At 42.2% G+C, this 27490-nt stretch overlaps 1 protein-coding gene across 1 annotated transcript in view; it reads left to right on the top strand.

The window, feature by feature from the left end:
* Window positions 1–27490, top strand: part of LOC148034090 (fanconi anemia group F protein (FANCF)) — an 82840-nt gene that overhangs the window by 11219 nt on the left and 44131 nt on the right. Inside the window, exon 5 of the mRNA XM_087682082.1 lies at window positions 24913–25053. Coding sequence (XP_087538208.1) covers window positions 24913–25053 — 141 coding nt within the window. The remainder of the gene's footprint in view (window positions 1–24912; window positions 25054–27490) is intronic.

Consider the following 27490-nt stretch of genomic DNA (forward strand, 5'->3'; position numbering starts at 1 on the left):
CGAGGCTTAAGGGCCTCTTGTATTGGCAGTTGGATCTTCTCCGGCATTCTGATTTGCTCTCTAGGGAGGACTTACGTCCCTGGCATATGGCAATTTCCTCTGCATCTTTGCCATGACGTTGTAACTTGTAGTACTTAGAACCTCTTCACATGATGACTTAGATTGTCGTCATGTATCTTGTAATCAAGTAATCTTGTACTTTTTTCGTAATTAATACAATTACCTTTTACGAGAGAGAGAGAGAGAGAGAGAGAGAGAGAGAGAGAGAGAGAACTATAGTGGATTTCACAGAAACTGGCAACGTATTGGAAGTCGCAAGCTTGGCCCTTCCATGTTCTCCTCAAAGTGGCTCAAACAATTATGCTACCAATGCTCACATATTTCTTACCATTGCTGCCTTGGACTCCTACTACTTTGAATGCTCTCACCCGGCCCATTTGTTTCATGTTATGGAAGAAGGATTCATTGCATGCCGGTATTTCGTGGATTTCGTGGTCGCATACATGTACCCCCAAACGCCTGGGTGGTGGGGCTATTTTGGATGCCGAAACTCATATGCTGGCACTTCGTTGGTCTCTTTTTCGTGCCATGTGTATGGAGCATCACCCTTGGGCCGCTATAGCCCGTTATTTTCATGAGGACCGCAGGCTTCTGCATGGGAATACACAAATTCGAGGCTCCTGGTGGCATGTGCTTAATGCAGACTCTCGGTTTTCGAGTCCTTCCTCATCTTTGCTTGTTCATTTGGTCGGCTCCTGGCAATTGGTTCTTCAGAAGGCGCATTGGTCTCCAATGGAGGGCCGTGTAAATACTAACTCTTTTCAATTGGAATTGTTGGCAGCCTCGAGATTACTTTCATGGGAAGGCAAACAGGAGCTTAGACCAGAATTTAACTGCATGGCCCGTTTGGGCTTGATCTCAGTTGCAGATGCCACCCTTGCCAGTTGTAACGTCTTCATATAATTTCGTACTGCCAGGAGGCTTTTCCGAATCCCTCGTGGATACCATGATTTATGGGAACAGCTTTTGTTAGTGCTCTAGAGCAGGCAACCCTTTCCTGCCCTTGCTGTGGATCGCCCTTGGCAGGATTGGGCCCTTGCAAGTCGGTTAAATTTGGGAAAGGCCTCGGCTAACCAGGTGTACCATCTTCTAATTAAAGATCATCAATGGCTGGTCACTCAAGACTGTTGTGGAATCGGCCGGTCACCGATTTATCTCTTGCCCTCTCGCTAAGAAAATCTGGTCGCTTTTATCAGCGGTTTGGCGAGCTATGGTTGGTTTCTCAATGAGTCCTTTCGATTGGGTTTTTGCACGCCCAAAATACCCCGCACCGGCACAGTTGCATTTGAAGACCTTGTTCCATTTTCTCAGATTCTGGGGATGCTAGCATAATTGGACTACTCGGAATGCCTTTCTTTTTGATTCGGCCTCTAATGTTCCGGGACACATTGCCAAGCTTAAAGGCCTCTTGCTTTGGCAGATAGATCTCATTCGGCACTCTGACTTGCTCCCGCGGGAAGACTTGCTTCCCTGGCATAGGGCAATTTCCTCTGTGTCTTTGCCATGACTTGTGTATCTCAGTCCGTGTTTTGTATTGACAAGTTCACACACGGTGGCTTAGACCCATCGTGTATCTTGTAATCATGTAACCTTGTACCTTTTTTTGTAATTAATACAATTACCTTTTACGAAAAAAAAAGAGAGAGAGAGAGCTTGCAGGCCACGAGTTCATAGAGGGTGTTGGAAACTGCCATTACGTGATTACCATAGTTAGACTACCAATGGTGATTGCTGCGAATATGTTGGATTCAAGTCGACCACTCTGTGAGAGGTAAAAGGTGTTAGAAGTGGATGCAACATATTTAAGTCAACCACTTTGTGAGAGGTAAAAGGTGTTAGAAGTGGGTGCAATGATAGAAGTGTGGAAAAGTGCTGTAATAGATTGCTGAACACAAGAGACAAAGGAAAGAGAAACATTGCAAAAGAAAAGAACACTACACAAAGAACTTAGAAGCAAAGAGATACTTGGGAAATTGAATCCATGCCAAGATATGAGACAATATAGAACCAATGTGAGTCATCGGTTGTGGAGGCACTAGCACCTACTTCTCTCTCTCCACGGGAACCTATCAGATGATGAATGACAGATGATGCATGATGATTGTGGAGGAGGAGCTTGAATAAATAGGCAAAAATAATGCCATAAGTGATGTCAGGTCGGCTAGCATTAAATGTTGGTCAGCCAGCAATAAATGCCATAAACACCATCAAAATGACAAACAAAAAATTCCTAAAATATTTAGAATGTGCCTAGCCCACTCTGGCATGCACAGACTCAACCATGAACTAACATATGTGCTAACACCCTCTCTTAGATCATGGGCGATCTGATACAATATAGTATACAATGATAATGTCCCATCATAGTACATACAACAAAGACCACTAGAGTAGAGCCGGTATACCCAAGCAATGGGTGCACAAGCCACTACCAAGGTGCCTTGAGGAGAACCTGATGTCGATGTTAATTGTATCAGTGCTTGAAAACAGAGAAGAATCATAGTAGCTCACAATATCTGTCATCAAGGTCTGGTAATAGCATACAAGACCATTCTATCAAAAATACATTTGAATATATGTGACCATGGATTTTCCGCCTTTGGCAAAGACCGTCTGAGTGTCCCCTCACATGAGCTTGGACTAGGAGTCAATCTCGTTCTCTGTCAAATAACTAGCTCATCATGAACATAGATGTCAATCCTAACTCCAAGATTTGAACCTGCTAGACTTTGATAGATGCATCAGGGAAACCCCTCTCAGGAACTTGTGCACTTGTATACTTGTATAGATGAGGCTCTTTGGCTCCACCTCACCATCCTCTCACACTCCCTCTCTGGCACTAGAGAGTTGTGAGGGATGACTACATCACTTGGACAAGCAACCTGGAAGGGAGGCCCCTATAGCCATCATTGGGGTTGCTTTGAACTCATGCAATCCTTGTGAACTTGTATTTTTGGCATACTTTTCTCCCTGAAGATCCGTTATCTTTCTTCATCTTCTTTGTATCTACCTTCTCATGGCTCCTTGGCATCTCCTCCTAATGGTCAGCATGCCGACATTATTTACTCGTTTACCAGTGTTATGTTGGAGACTTCTTGTGTTCAGCTTCAAGTTTCTGTGAGGATGCTATTTCTTGGTGCTTCAGTTGTTCCAGTTTCAAAGAGGGGTGCCATAAGGTAGCAGAAGAAGTTTCCATGCTATTATTGTGGCAAGAAAGGACACCTCCGAAAGGACCGCAGGCCATTAGCAGCTATACAACAAGAGCAAGTGCAGATGGTGATGATGGGTGACGAATCTCTTGACAAGTCTTCCTCATGTCCAAGTCTAGGTTTAGGCTCCAAATAAAGCGTGTAGAGAAAAGATCTGCAGGGAGAAAAGTATGCCGAAAATACAGGTTCACAAGGATTGCATGAGTTCAAAGCAGTAAAGAAAGCACATAGAGAAAAGATCAACAGTAACCAAGTGTAGTGATGAGAACATGACAGCTAGATGCATATGAACCCTCTCTAAAGCTGAGCAGTGGATCACAAAAGGAAAATATAGACCAAACATAGCCAAAAAATAGCCTGAAACGTGTCGCCCAGTCCTACACAAAAGCAAAAAGGCAAAACAGAGATGTTGATCAAGAAAACCTAGACAGTAGCTACATTAAATGCAGTCATCCTGCAGGAAAACAGGTCACCTCAGCCTGTTGTCTTCAAAACTCAAGAAAAAGAGGATTAGAAACACGTCCCTAGCCTTGAAACAGCCCACAAATTGGTAAACACAGAGGGCAGACAACAAAACACTGAGAAAGATAGCAGAAAACAGGTAAAAAATTAGCAGAAGATGGTTGCCTAGGCTGCAAATCAGGCGCAGCAGTTAGAAACAGGTCCAGTCAGCAGACGAGAAGTCAAAGATCAGACCTGAAATAGTGTGAAACAGCAGCAAGAACAGTGATCCTGAAATTTGATACCGTGTTAGAAGTGGATCTAGTGGTGGAAGCGTGGAAAATTGCTGTAATAGACTGTTGAACATGAGAGACAAAGGAAAGAGAAACACTGCAAAGGAGAAGAGCATTGCACAAACAACTCAAAAGCAAAGAAATACTCGGGAAAGGGAATCCATATACCAAGATATGAGATAGTATAGAACCAATGTGAGTCATCGACTGTGAAGGCATTGGCACTTGCTGTCACGAGGACGTGAAAATTTGATGCTTTGCTTATATTTAATTGACATTTGATTAAAGGATTAATCAAATGTGCAATTAAAAGATGCACATGTGTTGCACATGTGAGGTGCAAGCTACTTTTTTTTTACAGTTGAAGACCCAAGGATCCTGTGAAAAAGATGGGTGTCAAAGGCAAAAGTTGTAACAAGTTACACTTGTTTGATTCTAGGTGAATTTTGGTGTCAGTTTGCCCCTAGGACCATTAATTGGCCATTAAGTGTCAGTGGTGACACTAGGGACTAGGCATTAATTAATGGATTAATGTTTGTTTAAGGATCAATTAATGCATGGGACCACTTTGAGTTGCAAATGGCCTAGCCAATTCTTTTGGGGCTATTTCCCAGCCATTGGAGACCATTTTGGTGATGGAGATTGCATATTCTTGACCTTGGGAAGCTGACAATTGCTGTTGGTGCACTTTCTCCTGAAGATCATAGTCTCTGATGCTTCTATTGTTGTTGGTGCATCCGTTTGGGGGTGGTACGACAGGGCAACAACTGATTTTTGATCAGTTCTTCACGACAAATCTCAGAATTTTCTCTCTCTACAGCATTCTCTTATCTCCTTCAGCCTATGCTCAGCCATTCTCAGCAATTCTTAGCCATTCGGAGGAGATCTCAGCCATTTTTGGTGGGCCGATTTGTAATTTTTGCAGTAAACCCTAATTTACAGCAGAAATTAGTATTTAGCAGCCACCTTGGGATCCGTGCCAGATATTGAAGGCTCAAGGGACTGAAATCAGCAGCTGATAATTGAAGATTATCAAGGGATTTTAAGGGCCGGCCCATCCCGAATTGATTTGGGGCAGCATTTGGCCAGCCAAGGGTTAAATTGGAGAAGAAGTCCTTGGTGAATCAAGGGGCAAATGACCCAAAAGGCTTGCTGGTCATTTATGACAGCAAGAGCAATTGGTTAGTAGGAGGAGATTGAAGAATCTCGAGTTGTACTCCTTCCAATTGAATGAAAGCTAAAGAAACACCGCAAGGGGCACCAATTTTGGGGCCAACAAGGTGTCTACTGTCCAAGAATGTTATGGTAAAGTGTGTATTTCATTTTATATGCATTTATTTATTGCTGTAATTAACTCTTAAATTTGGTTATCACCACCCATTCCAAGAAGGAAGGTTGGTTTCACTTGCTCCTCTGCCTCCACCAAAACCTATCAGATGATGAATGAGAGATGATGCATGGTGATTGTGGAGGAGAAGCTTGAATAAACATGCAAAAACAATGCCATAAATGATGTCAGGATGGCCAATAATAAATGCCATAAACACTATCAAAATGACAAATAAAAAATGCCTAAAATATCTAGAATGTGACCATCCCTCTCGGACATGCATAGACTCAATGGTGAATTAACATATTTGTTAACAAAAGGGACATGGGAACGCAATGCAAGCTTTCTTTTTTTAGTTTTTCCTCCATTTTGAGGGTTCCATTTCTTATGAATACATTCCAAATGCATGGTATATGAAGGAGTAATGCAAAGTTTCATGCTAAATAGAATGAAATGCTAAGTGTAGTGGTACCATTGGAGTAGTGCCCTTGCAGGGAAATTGTTTACTTGCCCAAGCACCCTTCTATAAGTGTGACCATTAAGATTCAATATCGATAAAGGCACAAATGCATATGCATCTATGAAAAAGGGGGCAAAATACTATAAGTACAAAGAGGAAAAGCCAATCCTCTCATCATTGGTGATGGAAGAGAAAACTATGGGGCCCTTTCTCTCCATTTATACTAATGTTGAAGAGGAGGGTAGATTAAAGCTAATCAATTGGTGAAGGTAATTGAGATGGGGCGATTGACTTGTTTGGTTAGTATGTCGGTGGGTAGTCAGAACATGGCGTTAACTCTAGGTGGATGGTGCCTAGCTCCGATTGCTCTGTCATAAAGTGATAGTGAATTCCAACATAGTTTGGTTTGTTATTGATTATAGGGCTGCCAACAAGTGGTATGGCACTTTGGTTACCATAATAAATCACTATAAGAGCTATTCGAGTTGAAGGGAGAAGCATTAGAGTACTTAGTGAGCTTTGAAATTGGTTAGTTAACTTTGAAATTGGATCTAATAGGGTGGCCATTGGGTGTACATCATGAGGATAAAGTTGATCAATAAAATTGAAGGGCGTACTATTGCTAGGATACAAAGATACCCTTTGAGAATAGCCTACAAAGAACAATATCTTTGCTTTGGCCACAAGTTTATCACTTGCCATCTTGTGTGTGTATGTATGCATGATAATCAAAAGACTTAAAGGTGGGAAATGGAAGGGATGTGAGCCATGGAATGCCTTGAAGGGGTTTGTTTTATGGATTGTTGTTGTAAGACATTGGTTAAGAAGGCATATTGTTGTATTGCAACTTTTGACCACACATGCTCAAGTAGTTGGGCTGCAAACAACATTGAGTGTGCCATATTCATGATTGTCCAGTTTGTGTGCTCCACCACTCCATATTGAGAAGGGGAGTTCGTAGAGTGAGCTGATGTTGAATGCTTGGTTCCTATAAAAACTCATAAATTTGTCAAAGACAAAATCACCACCATTATCACATCCTGTTGTCCCTAGATGGACGCCCATTAAATTTTGAGCCAACTACACCCAAGTGAAAAAGTAAGCAAAAACTCCATATTTTTCCTTCAGAAATACACCCATATGTAAGTGGAGAAATCATCCACAATGAGCAAGAAACATTATGATTCATTCAGTGGTGTAGATAAATTACCACTCAAGCCAAGGTGAATCAACTTCAGTGGTCCCTTGGCTATATGAGTAGACTATTTTGGAAATGGTATATGTGTAGTGTTGTTTTCCCCATTGATAAGCTCAATAGATGTCCTTAGCTAGTTTTAGGTGTGGAAGAGCCTTAACCAACTAGTGATGTGATAACTCATAAATAGAATCAAAGGCAAGGTGGCCTAGCCTTAAGTGCCAAAGGCGCTTCTCATTTAAAGGTGATTTGGTTGTAGCCAAGCCGTGTATATGATGAAAGGAGCCTTGAGTGGTTGTTTGGGAGAGAAATTGGGCCTTTAGATAGAGGTCATTAGGATGTCCTTTGTCTCAAGCTATCAGTAACCAATCTTGTAACAATGGTCTCAATTGTAGTCATAGTGAAGTAGATGACTCTTCTTGTGAGGCAAAGTTGATGGACGGAAGGTAGATTCAATTCAACTTGGGGCGTGTAATACATATCATCACATAGCGTACGACAAGCATTGTGACAAAGAAAACCCAAAACACTGAAGAAAAATGAAGAATGGTGAACATTGAATCATGTTAAATGAATCATGCTAATATTGTCCTAGTTGATTTGGTGGCAGCACATGGAAGGAATCAACATTGTGAAGGGAGTGAAAGTCCTAGTTGATTTGGTGGCAGCACATGGAAGGAATCAACATTGTGAAGGGAGTGAAAGGCAGTCCTTTGGGAAGAGGTATTGATGATGACGAGGAAAAGAGTTGCTCTACGAAGGGAGTGAAACACCGTCCTTTGGGTAGTGGAATGTCGGAATGTCGAAGTAGACATTGAAAGATGAAGGATAGCAAAATAGGGAGCAAAACGCAGTCCTTGAGAGCTATTGGAGATGAAGGATATTATCATGAGGATGTGAAATTATAATGCTTTGCCTAGCCTTTAATTAAAAGTTAATCAAATGTGCAAATGTGACTTGCATATGTAAGATGCAAGTTAATTATTGTGCAGTGTGGGACCTAGGATCTTGAGATATCAATTGGTGCCAAAGGCAAAAGCTGTAATAAGTAATGCTTGATAGGTACTAGGTGATTCTTGGTGTTAGAACTTGGCCTAGAATATTGAATTAGCCATTAGTATCAATGGTGACACTAGGGAATTGGTATCGATTAATTAGTGGATGCTAATTCTAGACTAATGAGTGCTCAGTTTCACTTGGATAATAAATTGGTCTAGCCAATCTAATTGTTGGTTAGCTAGATTATTATTATTTAGCCATAAATCATTATTAAATTAATTTTCAAAATGAATAATCTAAAAATTAAATGTAACAAAGATGGATAATGCTGAAAATTGTTTTGAAAGTTTGCCATTGGGCAAGACTTGCCTATGCAAGTGGAAAAAACGTTATTGAGGCTGGAGAGAGAGAGAGAGAGAGAGAGAGAGAGAGAGAGAGAGAGTGGTGCCTTCTTTAGTTAATCAGATTTATCATCTCATGATAAGAGATGGCGTATGGTTGACCACAAAAGTCAATTCTCTTTGGGGCTTGTGCGAATTTAAAGCTTGGTGGAAATTGACAATAATGGAGGGAAAGACACCATTCAAATGTAAGGTATTCATTTGGAGAATTTTGGTGGGGGGCCTCCCCCTTGTGTTGGCCCTTCATCGCAGAGGTATTTCTAATGGGAATTGTTTGTTCTCTGCCACTGTGGTTGAATCTTTGTATCATAGATTCATTTCATGCCCTTGTGCTTAGAAGATTTGGGCCCTTCTCTTGGACATTTGGCTTGCAATGGTGGGTACAAGGATGTGTCCGTTTGATCAGGTTTTTGGTAAAGCTAAATACCATGGTCTACCACAACCTCATATTAAGATCTTGTTTCACTCTTCCAAATTTTGGGATTGTTGGCATATTTGGGTCACTTGCAATGTATTCATTTTTTATGATGCTTGAGGCATTCAACATCATGTTGTGAAGCTTAAGGGACTTCTCGAGTGGCAGCTTGACCTTCTACAGCATGCTGATATCTCAGTCAGAGATGATTTGGATCCTTGGCATATGGCAATCTCCTCTATTCCTTTTCTATGACTTTGTATCTTTTATGCATGATGGGACTAGAGCCATCCTGCATTCTTGTAATCTTGCAATCTTGTACTTGTATTTTTTTGTAATTAATACAATTACCCATTACGAGAGAGAGAGAGAGAGAGAGAGAGAGAGAGAGAGAGAGAGAGATTAACGTCTACTAAAGCCCAAATCGGCCTATGAGACCAAAATGTTACATTTGAGAAGTTTGGAAATTTCCCTTATTCCAAGAAAGCTTTCATCTAATGCAATGACTAACTAAATGGAGAAAAAACATGGAACAACACATAGCTGATGAGTACAAAATGATGTCTAAGCTAGATATGATGTGGAATTGTTGAAGAGGCATTCATCCGAGGATGTCTCTATGGGTCTATCAAGCATAGAGAGGCTCAAGTGGCAAAGGTAGGGTCCCCTTGTGGTGGTGTAGTATCCTCTATATTTGCAGATGATGCATCTTGCGAGGTCGTGGACCAGTTGGGCATGGGCTACGGGCTCTACATCTCTTTGTGGCTGTGTCTAGGGTGATCCCTCTTGGTGGGGGTATCGGTTGGGGATTGATGAGTGCTCTGTAGTGGAGGGAGTAGTTGATGCTTTGTAGAACTCCGTGAGTGTTGGTTGGTGTGTGGCTTCGTGTCTTTGCTGCTAGGTTTGTAAGAGGTGCTCTCTATGGTGGTGTAGCTCCAATAAGAAGAGCCTGATACATCCTGATTTGGGAAATCCATAACCTTGATAACCTTGGATAGTGGCTCAAAACCTTCCTTGAACAAGCAATGGAAGCGCCCTCGAATCTTGTAGTACATTGGGTATGTGCATAAGTAGTGCTTCTTTGTCTCGCGCTTGAGCTAACAAAGTAGGCAAATCTTGTTCTGTAGGGGGAGGGAGTCTATGCCGAATCTACCTACCTTGATCCAGAGCAGGTGTGAGGATGAGCTATCCAATGGCACATTGTACACCATGAGATAGGTGTGCATCCATGTATCTCAGACGTACAAAGCCATGGGGTGATATGTGTAGAAGATGCCTTTGATAGAAAGCCATCTTTGTCCCTAGATCTCTAGTAGGTGTCACTCATGTCATGGTTGTGTACACTTGAATAATGTCCATTTTGATGATGCAGTTCAGCTCCTCTTGGTTGAGCTCCAGGTGAGGGCAATCCAATTTGTATTGTAATGGTGGGAGATGATCCATGTGTAATCCATGTAACTGTAACCATACCTTTGTTCGAGCATACCAGCACTTAGTATCTCCTTGTAATGCTAGGTATCTAGATGACTCTAGTGTGAGCCGGGAGTATCTATTGTCTCGGCAAGGTCTAAAGCTTATGTAGGAAAGTCACCATTTGGAAGAGGGCCTTTGCCACTATGGGTGGTGCTCCCATCTTTGCTTTGATGATCTCACGTGGTATTAAGGGTTTACTTTGAATCATCCATGAAATCATTAGTACCAAGGGTCTCTCCATCAGCTCCCACCCCTCATATATCTCTTTCCCCCTGGGTAGTGACTAATCTTGTGTTGCTCTCATGTGGTAGAGGCTTGATTTCCATATATGGGGGCCCCATACAGAAGTGTTGGTATCACCAAAGCATCGAATAAGCAAAACTTTGTCTTTTATATATACATGTGTGTGTGTGTGCGTGTGCGCACTAGCTCTCCATTTCCATTGACCTAGAGCCACATAGCCTCATATCAATCTATCCTTTGCTACTCTCCTCAAAGTGAATCTTGGCCCTGAAAAAGTAATCCCCAAGTAAACATATCTTTGGACCACCTACACTATTTCCTCTCCATGTGTGAAATGGGATAGTGATCACCAAATCCATTGGGAGGAAGTGTTGAACACCATAACCTTGGTTTTCCCAAGGTTCATTGTGAGATCTCTCTCTTGACTGAAGGCCTGTAGTGCATCTAGGTGCCATTGTAATCTCTCTAGTGTGCTAGAGATGAGGACTATGTCATTGGCATATAGTAGTATGGGTATCAATGCTCCCCCAGGCTAGCTCCCTCCCCTCCAAGTCTATCGATGTAGTCTAATATCTCATCAATATAAAGGCCGAAGAAAGTAGGTGAGAGTGGGCATCCTTATTTCATCCCAATGGTGTTGGTGATCTCCTCCGACAGCCTTCCTAGTGCTTGTACTGATCTTGTAAGAGACGCATACAGTGATAGTATTCCGCATCTCATCTCTATTAGGACCTCTAGCTTCTATATTCTTTGCACGAGCCTAGTGCGTGGTATTGTTTCAAGGGCCTTATGGAAACCCACAAAGCAGTAGTATACCCACTTTCCCTATGCCATGCTATCCTCGATGATGGCTCGGAGTATGAGGATATGATCGAGAGTGGAGTAACCCCTCCTAAACCTTGCATGTCCACATGCTCGATGTTGGTGTTTCTTTGTCCATTTTCTTTGCTCATACTCTAATATCGATCCATAAAACTTGGCTAGCATGTGGCCAACAATGACTGTCCTATAGTTCATAGGAACCATGGGGTCTTTAGCTTTCAGTATTGGTACTATAGTATTAGTTGACCAACTAGCAAGGAAGCCTTCACACAAGGCCCTATTGAATAGGTGGTCTAGAAGGGGTGCTAGGATATCTCTAGCATGTGATAGGTGCTGTGCTACTAGGCCATCATTGTCTTCAGCTCGACCGTTTTGAAGCCTATCGATGGCATCGTGAACCCTCCTGGTGTTGAAGAAGGTGGATGATGTTGGTCTATCCTTTGGTGGTCGGGGCAACGAGGGCTGTCCATGTGCTTGGTATAATGGGGAAGCATATGCATGCCATGTATCTTGGGAGGTGATAGGTGTATGGGCTAGGGGCTCTTGGAACGCCTTCCATTTCTCCTTGCTATCTTTTTCTAAGAATAGTTGGTAAAACTCGTACTTCAATCTGGATAGAAATGCCCTCTTCTAGTGCGGCAAAAGATCAAGCATGTTTGGCTATGCGTGTAGGTCCCTTGTGCTTCGCCTTGCTGGGGACAAAGACGGGTTTCCTTGCACTCCTCCTCATACCAGCTATTTTGTGGGACATTCTTGCTTGGGGGGTGGTATGGGTGTGTGTGTGGGGAAAATACATGGCGGTTGAGGTGTGAAGTGCTCTAGCAAGCCGTGCCGTAAAATCCTCTAGGGGTATGTGGGGGTCCATCTCCTACAAGCTCCAATAAAGATGGTTTGAGTAGGCACTCGTTGTCAATTTGGTGAAGTGGTATCTAGGGAATCTTAGGTCGTTGCTCATTCGAGGGTCATATCATGTGTGTAGGTGATGGTAAATTGTAGGTAGGTAGGCGTGGTTGGTTGTCACTGCTAGTGGATGAGGGGACACTTTGAAGGATTGTATGTCAAGGAGGGATAAGGACCCTAGGAGGTAGCCCACCGTGCTCACTCTTGGTCTTTGTGTAGATCCTTTGGAGGGGGCTCCTCCTATACATTTGGATGCATGTGTAAGTGAAAAACATGTGAGAGCGTCCAATCCAGGCCATCTATCCAAGCTGTTAAGGATGGCTAATCCATGTGTGTGTGTGGCCTCCCAAGGCTAGGAGGTGGTCACCATAATTTGTGCATGTAGCTACGTCTTGTGATGTCCTTTATCTCCTCTAGTGCTACCTCTCTGTAAATGTGGTCCTCACTCTCCAAGAAGGGAATCTATCTCTGTGCTGTGTGTGCATTGAAGTCCCCCACCAAAGGACATCTCCAATGTTGGAATAATGCAATACAATGGTAAATATTGTGACTCTCCTCCCTATGGTGCACATGGAGAATGTGCTGGAGCAAAGTAGCGCAATACTATGTATCCTCTACCTCGCAGGATTTGCAATGACCGAATTGGAAGCATATGCTGCGGATAATGATGGAGCTATTCTTGCTTGTGTAGAGGAGGAGATTTTGGATACTCAGGTGAATACTTGGGAGGTTCTTTGCTCCTTTTCTGCATTCCATGAGAGAGGTGTTATTCTTTGCTTCACCAGTCGATTGTCTGTGATTGTGTGTATGTGTCACTAGCTAACATCTCTTCTTTAGAATGATTGTGGGGAGGAGATCTTCGCTGGTCCACATGGATACTATGAGGTTGTGCTCCTTTCCACTTTGACTTGAGACCTTCTTCTTACTAAGTAGCCTTTTTTCTTTGATAATAGCTAGTGCATATTGTTTCATGGCGGCCAATGGTAGACTTCTAGTCTTTGTTGAAGCAGGCATGTCCAATCTGGGTGGAAATGGAAGGTTGCTTGGCTATTTATTGGGGCCTTCTCAAGGATGACATGGCTGTAGTAGGCCATGTGTTAGTACCTCCAAGTTTGAAGGCAGCCAACAGAAACTGACTATGCATGCTACGAGATACCGCCAGAAAGATGTCCGATTGGTTGTGCTTCTTGACATGCGGCCTCTTTGCTTTCGGCTAAAGTGGGGTACATTTACTGGTCACTATTTCTTTTGTGGCCACCTAGGCCACTTCATGGCAAAATCCTGACGGAAAGAGTACCTTGGTTGATCAGGCCATGGACAATCACCAAAACATGCCTTCAACCTCTACCCAGCCACCCACATACACTTCAGCCTGCCGGTCAATCTAAAGACAAGCAGCCACCTTCTTCTTTGGATTTGGAAACACAAGATGGATGGAAGCTCCATGCAATAAGGGGAAAGTGAAGGAGCTACATAGAACCCCGTTTGTACTATTCTTATCACTGAGATAAATACTCTGATGTGCCTACCGCTTTAGTTCCTCCTCTTGCCAAGGATCCACCCTCCTCCAGACAACAATCGCACCAGCAACAATCCAGCCAGTGATTGTTGTGTGCACGTGGCCCTCTTGCTCAGCCAGCCTTTGATGCTGCTGGTAGAGTCATCACTCCATGGGAGCGGCAGTATCCAAGTTCTACGTCTGTTTATGCATGAAAACTAGTTCTCTTTCGAATTTAGAATCAAGTGAACATTTTGGTGATTTTCTTCTTGATTATCACCAAAATCTTGCTTGGAAGTAGAAACAATAGGAGTTGATACAAAAGTAAAAGCGGGCATACTGACATAGGAGTTGATGGAGGAGAAGAAAGGGTAGGCTTATACTTTGTGTTGGTTTCTCCAATAGGATGGCCAATCCCAAGTGGAGGTTCCGTTCTTCCTACAAAATCAATAGATTGTGCATTGAATCTAAAGGGGAATAATCAATATTACCTTCTAGTTGTTGGGCTTGATGCATGAGGATCAAGTCAAACTCAGCTCGTGAAATCTAGTATGGTCTATAGACTCCATGGTAGTCTAATGTCCCTCCTTTAGCGTTGGAACTTCGCAAAGTAGGTCGGAAGCCCACTCTTACTTAGTTCTTGGCATAACTTGCTCTAGAGAAGTAGAGATTGTGTATTCGAAGTCATCTTTCCTTTGAGACTGTGTTTTTGATGTCAAGCTTTCCGATCAAAAGCCTTGGTTTTTTTAGAGAGTACCCTAGGGTTAGGGTAACTCAGAGACAATGAACATCGAAGATGAATGAATAAGTACAATAGTCATTGGAGCAAACATGCTATGCAAGGTGAATACTAAACATGGAACTTGTGCCTTGGGAGGACTGAGGTAGTGGATATGAGCTAGAGTGTGTGTCTTGCTCTATATGGATCCCAAAACACTACAGCTAGTCTTTGAAGGTGTATGGCATTAGAAAGGCAGATCTGGAGAGTTTGGATCAGTGCTGGACAGGTCCGGGACAGATCGAACACAGTAGGCAGCAGCACGAAAAGTATTAGAATGACGTGGGTGGCTGCAGAGACTGAAAATGCAGTAGTAGATGATGACATGACGACCGGTTGGATGCAGTTAATGCAGGCTGGAACATGTCATACAGGGGCAAACACAGCTTGTGGAGGTCGCTCGACTAATAATGATGGCTGGAAACAGTGGCAGCAGGCTGGAAAGCTGCCACCAGCGGCTATATGGAGCAGATGGAGGGCTGGATGTAGGCACCAGGCTATAGACAATAAGCTTGAACTGAGATATCCACCGGAAGGGGTGTGTGGACAGCATAGAACAGCTGCCAACAATCTGCCAAACAGGAATACTCTTGTGAAGAACCTCAATAACACATTGAGTTACAATACCATTATGTTTGAGAGCAGACTTGGGATTCCGAATTAGTGGTGGTCTACCATCCTATGGTGGATAATGCGAGGTTTCCATGCTTCATTAGATGCACCTCTTAGGCCTTTAGCCAAACCCAAGATCTGAGAAGGGGTCTTAGCATTTGTTGTATTTACTACTGATAAGCTCTTGGTTTTGGGCTTTGTTAGAGTTTGATGGAGAGAGAGGAGCTCTCATAGCTAGTTGTGCATTTGCATTTCCATTTCCTCCTTTGTTGGTCAGGTTTCAGTTGCATTCACACTGTATGGGATGTCGGCCTAATTTTCTCACCCTCCTTGACAGCTGGTCGGTGAGGTTTGGCTGCATCAGCTCTATGTAGGAGCCATTCTCTTTAGTTTGCTATCATTTTGTGGAGTTGCCAATACTTGCTCTTTCAGCCTACTATTCTCTCTCTATCTGCCCATTCTGGTGCCCTCACTGACTTATGTCAGCTGTGTGTAGGTGTTGATCAGGCTAGCCTTAATTTTATCAGCCAACTGTGAGAGAGGAAAGGAACCAATGGGATATGTCCCTAAATGATAAGTACCTCCCAGTGTGTAGTGTAGAATGGGTGAATGTAAAGGTGATTGTGTAGTGGAATGAATAAGTGATATGGGTGGGGTGGGTGGGTTTTGAAATTACTATAATGCACCAAAAGTAAAATCTCTAGAATTTGCAAGTGAATGGGAGGGGCTACCTCATGTCTTCTTCTTGCTCTTGATCCACCTTCATTAACATTCCATATTGGTATGGTCAAGGTTATTATGAGTACTTAAATACCCATACCTTGCACATTAGATGGAGTCAAAAAAGAAGGACCAATTGAATGTACAATTTGCATACCTTGCACTGATTCTAGTAGGACCAGATAGATTGGATGTGGCATCCTTTTAAAACATTTTGGTGTCTCCTCTTTGGATTAGGAGTTTTGGATCCTTGTTAGCTTCATACTCAGATTGTTGTGCACCTTCCTCTAGGTTGTAGACATAGTCATTGGGATGAAGCACAGAAGGCATGGAGTATGGCAAGGTAGATCTGGAGCGTAAGAGCTTAACCCTTGTCTACTTTTTTCACCTCCTTTCCACAGAATCTCTGCAAACAGTTCACAAAGCAGCCCTTGTTCTGCTCTGAAGTATCCTTAAAATTCAGCCTTCATGCATGCTGCGAGTATCTTGTAGATTGCTTGTGTCATTCTTCTTCAAGAAACCCAGTCAAATAGCAATAGTTATGGACAGGAGTGAAAGCTTCCCTTAGATCAGTTCAGACCTGCATTATTTTATCTTTGTTTTTCTTCAAGAGCAGCTTTCTTCATCCATACAACAGTCCTTAGATGTAGCATGCAGTCTCTTTATTGCTTGCATAGTTCTCTTTCCCTTCAACAAGAGTCTCCCCCCTGTTGACCCTTTACTTCACGCTTTTTCTCATGTTTAAAGTCATGTTTTTCTTCTCCCTAACATACGCTTCATGCTCCTAACAATTAGCAAAGGTTGGAACCTTCTTCAACCTCATGACATATTAGCTTAGGATATATGCTGCCATCAATATTTAGGACAAGTGCAATTCTCTCTGTATACAATTAGGATAGAGCTTTTAAACATTGGCCAACAAAACCATACGACATCCACCCCCTCTAAACTTGCACATCCTTCGGCATGTGCCATCTCTTTTAATCTTCAGCATACTCGAGTTCTTCACCCTGAATGCCTTTTTTTTCTTCTCTTTTAATCTTCAGCATACTCAGAGTCCCAAGCAAAAACAATGGAGTAACCTCATCATTGAAGGTAATGCCCTACGAAGTCAAGTTCTTGAGAATAGCATGGAACTGGCTCAAATAAGCAGACATGGTCATATTTTCCTTCATGCGTATGTCCATAAGCTGCTTCAGTCAATATATTTGACTTGCTGGACTTTTCTTGTCATAGAGGTTCTTAATTTTATCCCAAAGCTGCCAAGCACAATGTGCTTCCTCAACCACATTGTAACGCACTTGTTCAGTGAGAGACAAGATGAGGGTGGACTTGCATAACTCATCAATTTCATCCCATTCGTCATCAGTCATAGTCTCAAGCTACTCGCCATGCATCCTTAACGGCTTTATCTTCGATTTCTGCACCAATATCTGCCAAACTTGGCTCTTCCAGTAGGCATAATTCGTACCATCAAGCTTAATGATGTTGAGGATAGCACTATCAGTGGAAGAAAATGCCATATTGCAGTCCAAAACAGTGCAGGCAGCTCAAAACTGCTTGCTATTTTTTGTTGTCAACAGCCAAAATACCACCAAAACCAAGGCAAATTGACCATGAACTGATAGCTAATGATGCTGCTCACTAAGTACCATCAAAAGTATATAAAATTGGGATGATTCAGCATGAAAATTCCATGTCAGTCCATGCATAACTGCTTGCTGTAATAAATTCTAGCTAGGTACAATGAGAGTAAACTGTAGGCAAAATGAATGCACCAAGTGAACCACTGACTGTCAAAGCATAACTAGCATCAAGTGGGCATAAATCAGCAAGTGACAATCATACAGACATCGAGCAAACACCCAAGTATTGCAAAAGAAGCCGCCAGTAAGCTGGCACACCCCTTGTATAATAGGGCAAAGTGTACACAACATTAGCAAGACTTGACACAAATAGGTGTATGCTCAGGGAGTGCAAAGCCCAAATCAGTCCAAGTACATATGTGAGGACCATGGCATATCAACCATGCAACATCCAAGTGAAGATCCTAGTCTCAAGTATCCAAATGCTCAAGTAGCATAAACCGCTTGCTCAATGTCTATCAAGCATATCAAGATGCTCCAACTGGCACAAAGGCCGTAAATATCAAGCAAAGAAGCTCAACAAGGGCATATGATAGCACCAGTGCCAGAAGATCCAAGATCAAGCATCAATAAGACCTCATGAGCATATAGGCCGTGTAGCATATGTACATAGCATCCATAGACATCAAGTACAACCAAACTGTATCTCTGGCAAGCCGAGAAATAGCCAAAGCAAGCTCTGGGCAATAAAATGTCAAGGCAAGGCTCAGTAGCATCCAACTCCAGACAATGTAACGGGCACGTAGTGGTAGCATAGGCCAAGCATGTCAAGACCGGTCAGACATAAGCAAAGTTCATGCCATAAGTACATCAAAGATGGAGATTCAAATGCTATGCGAAGCGAGCTCAAGCTCACCCAATGATCCGAAGCAATATCAAGCTCAAAGTCGATCCCCGATGATCAATATATCAAAGTACATCTCCAAAGCATGTCCCAATTCCAAGAGGCTAGGCAAACATGAAGTAATAGACTTCAGCCCACTGTTGTACAACAGTGATTTACTGTTCAATGAGATTTTCCAGCCCAAAAAATTAGTACAAAGGCATGGCAAAACACTAGCATTACATCCACCAACCAATAGGCATCAATGGCCTAGTATACGGGCATCAAGTGAAGTGTAGATGAGCTCCAATCTTCATGTAGAGATCTGCGACAGGCATAAACAGTAGGTCGGCTGTATACACAGTCAAATTGGAGCTGAATATTAGTGCCCCAAAGCCTTTAGAAGGCTCAAAGCATGTTAGGGATCAATGCAAGTAGTGCCACAATGCCCAAGAGACCAAGCTTGATCATCAGCAAGAGTAGGGGAGCTGTCCAGAGGCAGTAGGAAATAGACGCAAATCACGTTGATTTGCTGATGGGTTCTGCTGCTCTTGCTGAGGGTAAACCAGATGAAAGAGGGCTTAGTCTTGAGCTAATGAAGGCCTAGTACAAGCCCAAGCTAGCCTAGAAAGTCTTCAGGCAAGATGTGGTGAGAACAAGCTCCAATTGTGGGAGCTATGGCTGCCCCTGATCTTGCAAACCCTGTTGTACCTATCAACAACAAATGAAACCTTGAAGCAAGTAAATGATTAGCTTTGATGGAATGTCATGAGGGTGCCCAAAGGGACCAGGTAGGTGCTCGGGATGCTGGGGAGTGGCGGAAGCTCGAGAGAGTCGGCTATGGCTGTTGGGAAGGAGACCCAATGAATGTAGGGATTTAACAGGAAGTTGAAGACTCCACGAACCAAGCTCGAGTAGTCATGAATCCATGCTCTGATACCAGTTGAAAGGTGAGAAGGATCGAAGCTTGCTTGGAAGAGCTATGGCGGGAGGGCAAGAGCAAGAAAGAGAGAGAGACTAAATGGGGACTCCAACAGTTGCAATGTGTGACCGGGCCTTCCTTTACTCAAACAGTCACTAAAAGAATAAAGAATAAAGTGATTGTGATGGGCGCCCGCTACCTGTAGTGTGTAGTGGCGGGTATTGTCAGTGTAGTAATACACATGTGGTTAGGCGGAGACGCCTTTACCCCCAATAGATATAAAGATGGAGGGTATATAAATCCAGTCACAGGGAATCAGATATGCTCAAAACATAACCATGGATGCCATATAATCCACAAGAGCTTGCTTCCCAACCAAGTACATTATATATGTTTGCATAAACATCAATTTCTCAGTCTATTGCGCTACGATCAGTCCTATATGTGTATACTTCAACATATGAAAATTTGGATAGCAAACATTGTTTTATAGACCCAAAATAGTCCTATTCATACATAAGAATAGCGCTGGACTTATTCGGCTGTATGTACATAATAAATCTTGTATTGGATCACCAAAGACATCTCCTTTCAACCTTAAACATCAGTTTTGCAACCCATGATAACAGTGATTCAAGAAAGCATCAAAGCAGTCCACTATATCTATCGTTTTGGGACAACCAAGTACATTGAATAGAGTAGCGATTTATGATGGCAGTGGGCTGCATCAATATCCGTGTTTCCCTATCATATGACAGTAGTTTTGATTATTAAAACAGTTCACAAAGCTGACCCTGTTCAGCTGTGAAGTGTCCTTGAAATTCAGCCTTCATGTGTGCTGTGACTATCCTGTAGATTGCTTGTATAATTCTTCTTCAAGAAACCCTATCAAATAGCAATATTTATGGACAGTAGTGAAAGCTTCCCTTAGATCAGTTCAGGCCTGCATTATTTTCTCTCTGTTCTTCTTGAAGAGCAGCCCTCTTCATCCATAGAAGAGCCCTTAGATGTAGCATGTAGTCTCTATATTACTTGCTTAGTTCTGTTCCCCTTCAACAAAAGTCTTCCCCTTGTTGAATGCCCTGCAGTCCACAAATTCTGCGCCAGTCCAGCCCATATTTTTGTGCCAGTTCAGTGGTGGTCTTGTGAGGAAAGGTGGTTGTAGACTGAAGGCGTGATGATGAATGATAAAGACATGATGAAGGGGTGGCCACAATTGACTCTATTTATGGAGGATTTTGGTGCTTTTGTTCTATTGATAAAAGTAAAGCCATCTACTTTTGGTAATCAACATTAAATACCTTTTGGGCTTTTTAAAGGAGAATAGAATAGGGATTATGCATTGTAATTTTTGATTAGTGCTAACCCCTCTAATTCTGGCAGCTCAATAGTAGGCACTTGTATTTTGGTAGTTCTGCAGAAGTGGAGTTTAATTGTGTGTGCATGCTTGCTCAAATAATAATCTTTTACAAATTGCATGAGGGAGAGCCCAACACTCAATTTCTCATCACAAAATGTTTCTAGAGAGTCTAAAATATTTAAAAATTATATACTCTATTCCTTGACTCTTGCTCAACTGTTGCTTTCAGGTCTTTTCTTGTCATTGGGTCTTACATTACTTTGCTTTGTTTTGTTGGCTGTTTGCATTTCTTTTCTTGTTCCTTGCTTGCTATTTGTTTCATCCTGTAATCTCGATTATAGGATCACTCTCTTGCATCAAGGACTTGGGGTGGCTTGGCCTATTTGGAGTATCCTTGTTCCACCAAACTTGATAACATGAAGAGAAATTGGTAACTTTCATTGTATACCAATCACAAGGACACACATTTGGTGGGTCTCCAAATCTTCCTGTCACCAAGAAGGAACAAGCAGTGGTGGCAAAGAGACTTACTTGAAAGGTAAGAGAGGTGGGGAACTCAGCTAGACTTGGGTAAAGGAGATAGACAATACCCTTGCTTAGGGTGTGGCAAGCTTATCAACGCTTGGGTGAAGGACGTGGATAATACCCTTGCCTTTCTAGGGATGCCTTGGGTTTCTTCTTTTCAGAGTTTTGTAGACCTCCTAGTTGGCTTTTTTACACAGCTCTTGTGTTCAGGTATATCTTGATATCTTATGATGTAGCACTGCTGTCCTACATAGAGTATTGTATCTGTACGTTGAGCTTTTTTGATCGATGTGCTTATTAATAGAATTCTCTTTTCTTCAAAGGAAAAGGGAGTTCCTATTGAAGCCAATTGAATAGTACTTATTAGAGGATCTGCGTGGACAGCTCATATTGATTTTTTGTAGACCAGCATGTCAAGATCCAATCCAGGTAGCCTCCTTGGAAGCCATGTTGATATAGGTCCTACGTGTGTGATTAAGAGGTGTGGCATTAGATATAGCTTTGTTGTAGTAGAGGATGTGCATGATAGCTCATATCGATTACTTGTAGATAGTGCTCCAAGAGCGAATCCACCCTCCTTGGATGCCTTGCTGTTACAGGTCCCAGGTGCATGACCGTTAGGGTTGATATTGGACAAAGCACCCAAGCTCTGTCAAACTTGGCGTCCTTGACCTTATACACCAGGAACTTGGTGTCCTTAGCCTCATACACTTCGTTTCTGCCAGCAACACTACAAGAGGGTCACACTGTAGAACTTTTCCATTTCCCTCAGCCTCATTGATACAGAGTTTGGCTTCTCCAATATTGGACAAAGCACTTGAGCTATGTTGAACTTGGTGTCCTCAGCCTCATACACTTCATTTCTGCTAACACCACTACAAGAGGGTCACATTGTAGAACTTTTCCATACCCTTAGCTCATTGACACAGAGTTTGGCTTCTCCAATACCTACATAGAACTCTTTGCCTTATCTCAACGACCATCTTCTTGCAAATCTCAAGGGATTGCATGGACTCATATGTTTGTGCCATATCAACTGTGAAGTGATGCTAGGGTTTGCACTGAGAAACATAGAATGTATGAACATGACTAAAACACAAGGACTTGGACAAGAACACAATAAATGCAAAAACATAAAACATGAACAAAAAAGAAATTGAACTCTGAAGTGAAGGAATGGATGTTGTAAATGAATGAAAGAGTGCACAGATGCTCAAAGGTAGAGCAATGGGAGTAGTTGGAGAGTGATGTCTATTGGAGACAGGTTCGAGGTTTTGTGACCACCAATTGGAGCTGAGATGATGTTGAAAGTGGAAGGACAGCAGGCTGGAAACTGGAAGGCAGCAGTCCAGAGGCTGAATTTGGTAAACGCAGCAGTGCAGCAGTGTAGCCACCTGGATGTGATGGCAGCTAATTAGCGGAGGCTGTAGAGTGTGGGCTGATGCAGGGTGGCCCACAAAACCTGAAAATGCAGGGAGAAAAGGTGAAAAGATGGTGACACCTGATGACATCGGCAATGAAGCAGCATATGCAGCTTGGCCTGAGGTGCTAGGTGGCTTGCAGCATCTGGAAACAGGTTGTCTGATGTGCGGCTGCACTTGGGAAGGCTGGGTGGCCATTGAAAGGGGAGTGTATGGCTAAAATCTATAAGAAGAGTGATGACTTGCTAAAAAGGGATGAACTGAATGGTATGCAAAGCTTGTAATTATAGATGTGGATCCTCCGAAATTTTGGGTGTTTGCTTATGGGACACACAAACTTTGGTGAAATTTTAGTTTTGGGGCTGTTTTAATGAGCTAATAGAGATTTAATGTGTAATGCATTTGTTTTAGCTTAACATGTGCTAGAATAAGGACACAGTGTGTCATGAGGACATGTATTTTTGAATCCTCACTTAACATGTGGATTAATTTTTAATCACATGATTAAGTAAATGTTACACATGTCAAGTGCAACTGGGGTTAGAGTAAATTTACGAGCTCGGGACCCAAGGAAATCACGGGATGTCCAAGGCAAAAGTTGTTATAAGTTATGCCGCACAGGTACTTAGTGCTATCTGGTGCCAGTTGTTGGTCTAGGGCATTCATGTGGGCATAAGTGTCTATTTTTGTGACACTAGAGAAGTGGTGTTTAATGGTACCTAACGCCAATCTGATGGTCAAAGATGGCGCAGAGACATTGGGAAGTGGAAGATGCCTAGCCAATTTAATTATTGGCCAGTTAGATTATTTTTCAGGGCACCGAAATAATTATTAGATTAATTTTTAGTATTTAAAGATTGAAAATTAATATTTAATTATGGCTAATGTTGGAAAAACCATTTGGGGAGGTTGTCACTTGTCAAAAATGCTCGTCTTTAGAGGTTTGAGAGATTCATTTTTAGTGTATTCAGCCTGCAAGAGAGAGGGAGGAGATGTTGCTGGTTTGATTTGCAGCCATTGGAGGACCTTCTGAGGCAGCCAGGGGCAGGAGAAGACCAATCAACAGCAGATGATAGCATCTACAAGTTGCTGAGATAGGGCAACAGCAGTAAATGATTGATTTTCTTCAGTTCTTTGCATCTACAAGTAGTTGTGGCAAGGCAGCAGTTGCATTTGACTGATTTTCTGTCATTCTTTGCGACAAAACACTGAAGTTTCTCTCTCTACAGCTTTCTCTCTCATCTCCCAGTCATTTCACAGCCTTGCTTCGAAGATCTTAGCATTTGGACCCTTGGAGGCTTAGAAATTACAAATTTCTCTGCTGTAAACCCTGATTAACAGCAATAGTTAGGGTTTTCTAGTAGCGTCGAGAAGTGTGCCAGAAATTGAAAGCTCCAAGTCTTGGATTCAACATGGCTGAAGCTAAATTTCAGCTAAATTCAGGTGGAGGACTAGCCAGCCATTGAATTTGGGACATATATACCGTCTATGAAGTGGGTGAAGGCCAATGAAGTGCCCGAATCAAGGGGCAAATCGGATTGAAGAATTGCTGGTCACTTTGGACAGCAAGGGGAGTTTGGATTGTGAAGGGGATTGGGAGAATCCCATTGTAAATCAACTTTTTCTTCTATAAAGCTAAAGAAATACCGAAAGGGGCGCCAATTTTAGGGCGAATCAGGTATGCATTGCCCAAGATCAGTAGGTAAATTTGTATTTTGAGATTTGCATTAAGGAGAAGAAGATGAATGATTGCACCAATTATGTTGAAGCACTTATCATTCTCATTGGCTGACACTTGTTGTTTGGCTACTTTTGGCTCTGATGCAACTACCTTTGGGGGTGAGCTGATTTTGTGGGGACTGATCTGATATTGCCATGGCTAACCTATATACAGCAGAGTTGTTCATCGCTAGAGTATGTGTTTCATTGCCAAAGCTGTACCTATTGGGTTAGCATATTCTTGGGTCTGAACTGAATGCTGATCTTCTTGATCCTTGTGAACAAGTTCAACTGCATATAGTGATTGCTTGACTGCCATTGCAATATGATCTACTGCAAAACTGCCATTTCTAAGATGCATGAAGCTTTTAAAACTTTAAGTCTGATTGATGCAGTACAGCGGTGATGCGGTCAAACTTCCTGTAGAAGGCCTGATATTTCTTAAAGGGTATATGTATGCATAATAATCCATGTCATAGGATGCATATTTCAGGTAATCTCTGCTGAAGTATGCTGCTGTCAAGGGTTCAATCTAATGATTTTTTAGCAATTCTGAATTTGTTTTCTCATATACTTCATGTAATCTTTTTACCTGAAACAATCATAGGAAGTGTTCTGACGCAGATATATCTTGAATGGTCTATTAGGAACTATGTTGTCTACATTTGTCATCCAATAAATGGCAACTGCTATTAAGCTTTCTTCTACGGCCATGCCAGAGTCCTTTTTGTTCAAGGCAGTCTCTCAACCTTTGGCTTTTGGAACATCAGAAAATGCAAGAATTGGAGGTGAAGTTATTTGATCCCACTTCAGTTTGCTGCTATTAATAATTCTGCTGTGGATAGTTTAATATAACTGCTGGATTTGTAAGCTAATGTTGAAAGGAGTCCATTACTAAGCTAATTGCACATTTTGGCTGGCATATGGTGTGAAGGAATTTAAGCCTCTTGTTTTCATGCAGTTGTTAGAGTCACTCCTTGAGTAGCCTGTTCATTGTTTTCACGGGGTTTTCCCCTATCTTTGAATGTCCAAGAGATTACCCTTGTCATGACATTGCGCGTCCACCTCTGCAAATCTGAGGGCGGAAATTTCTACCAAGAATTTGATCACATTAGTCAGCGTCATTGGGAATTTATTTTCCGTTATGTGTGCTTTTTGTTTGCATGACGCACGAAAACAAGTAGTAGGCCATGAGGATTCACCAATGGGAAGTTTTGTTTCAGTTCAATGCCTTGTGGACAGAACATGCTTGCACCATGTCTTTTTGTAAATATGCGTTGTAACAGTGGTCTTGAGGAGGTTGTAAGTTGTTTCACAAAAATGAGAGTTCATCGATCTCCTAATCTTGTGCAAAGGGCACATTAACCATATTGAGTGTATATGGTGCTATTGAGTTGCTACAACATTCTTCTTGAATATGTATATCCTCTAAATTTGATGAGGGGCATTAAGATCAGATATAAAAGCTTTCAAGGAAAGAAATCCTGCTTGCATAAGCTACGTGCATGGAATGTTAAACTTTAAAAGGTCTCCTTGGCTATGAGACACATCGGATTGCTCGACATACACCCAGGTACTCGGATTGGAAACTATTGTGGAATTCGTCATCCAAGGATAGAAAATAGGGTGCTATTTGTCTCTTGATCATGGCTTAATCATGGGCAATGATCACAAACAATTAGGAGAGTGTTTAATAATCTATATGAAACAGCTAGAAAGGAGAATAGATGATATGGCGTGAATTTGTTGAGTAATAAAAAACGGCCATTAGAAGTCAAAATGACGAAGTGTAGTCCAAACAGTGCGATGAGATTGATGACAGAAGTGATGACGAAGGCTTGGAAACGTAGGTTGACTGGAAAAGCGACATGACTGATGATATCAACAAAAATATAAACTTTTCTTGAGCTTTTCTAGGAATCACGAGCTTTATCGCGTGAAAGCAAGCACCATTAATGAAGTTTACAAGGATGACGAAGAGGGAGGTATCTGAAAGTTATGGCGCCCTGTAATCGTTAGTAATTCAGAGAGTTCGTGCACTCCGGAGCGATTGGGCTAGAAAGATGGGGGTATTCAGCCTTGGCTTGGTTCGAAAGTTCAACATCATATGCTGTCATTAGTGCTTTTGGATTTAAGCCAAAGACATCGGCTTTGTGAAGTACCGTTAGTTTGAGGAGGAGAGGCCTATCGGCGAAGGCTGCTGTGACAAAGGTGACGGAGGGACTTTAGCAAGCTCGAAGAACGCGGAGGAAGGTGGCGAGCTCTCTTGAAACGACAGACTGAAACAAATTGTTGATGAAGAAAATGGTGTAATTCATGTGCACAAAGAGCTTTTTGTGAGAGGGAAGCTCTGCAAAATGTCTGCGGCTACTACTTTCGTCCATTCGGTGAAGTTGAAGACCATCAAGAAACTCAGCCTCAAATCTTTTTAACGAACTTTTGTCCTGTTTGCAGGTTGATATAGTGAGTGCTCGGTCCCCAATCTTCGAGAGTTTGAATACCTTAACTGATATCTCTTCATTTCCCTAATCTCAAAATTCTTGACTCTTGATATAAATTTATTTTCCTACATTGCAACTAATTGATTAGATATGAAGGTGTAGTTGAAGACAAGCCCATGGAGAACGGAATGAGATGACAATCCTGAAGGGAGTTTTAAACTTCTAATGGTTTGAGTGATGAAACCTTATTACTTGGAAGTGTCATTTTTTCACTAGCAAAAACACTTTCAACTCGTCTTTCTCTTAATCAAACTTTGGAGTTATCTTGTGAATTGATTCTAATCCTTGAATATATCGAGAAGGTTTTGTTTCTACTTCTTCTTATCAAGCTGACATATGTAAATGATGGAATGAGATTTCTGGTCATTATTTACTCCATGTTTTGAGTACTCTTCTTTGTTTCCATCTCGCAAAGCGTCCCCGCGGCGAGTGACTTCACGAATTGCCGCGCGTATCTCGTGCAACATCTAGTGAACCCGACGTGAAAGCGCCGCATCGAGTGCTTTTTCCTTTTCGACTGATGAGATGAAGAATTTATTGCAAACTCTTTCTTCAGCCATTATGATGCAGAATCAGCAGATGCAGTTATCTATGTAGCAACAACAGTTACATCAGCAACAATTGGATCAACAACGAATGCTGCATCAAGAACAAGAGCATACGCATGGTGCAACCAAGGCGATTGAGGCTGTGGTAAGTGAGCGTAAATTATTTAATGGCCGCA

The sequence above is a fragment of the Lygodium microphyllum genome, chromosome 7 (assembly GCF_053477565.2).
Source record: "Lygodium microphyllum isolate KBCC chromosome 7, Lygodium_microphyllum_v1.1.10, whole genome shotgun sequence".
In the NCBI taxonomy this organism is placed as follows: domain Eukaryota; kingdom Viridiplantae; phylum Streptophyta; class Polypodiopsida; order Schizaeales; family Lygodiaceae; genus Lygodium; species Lygodium microphyllum.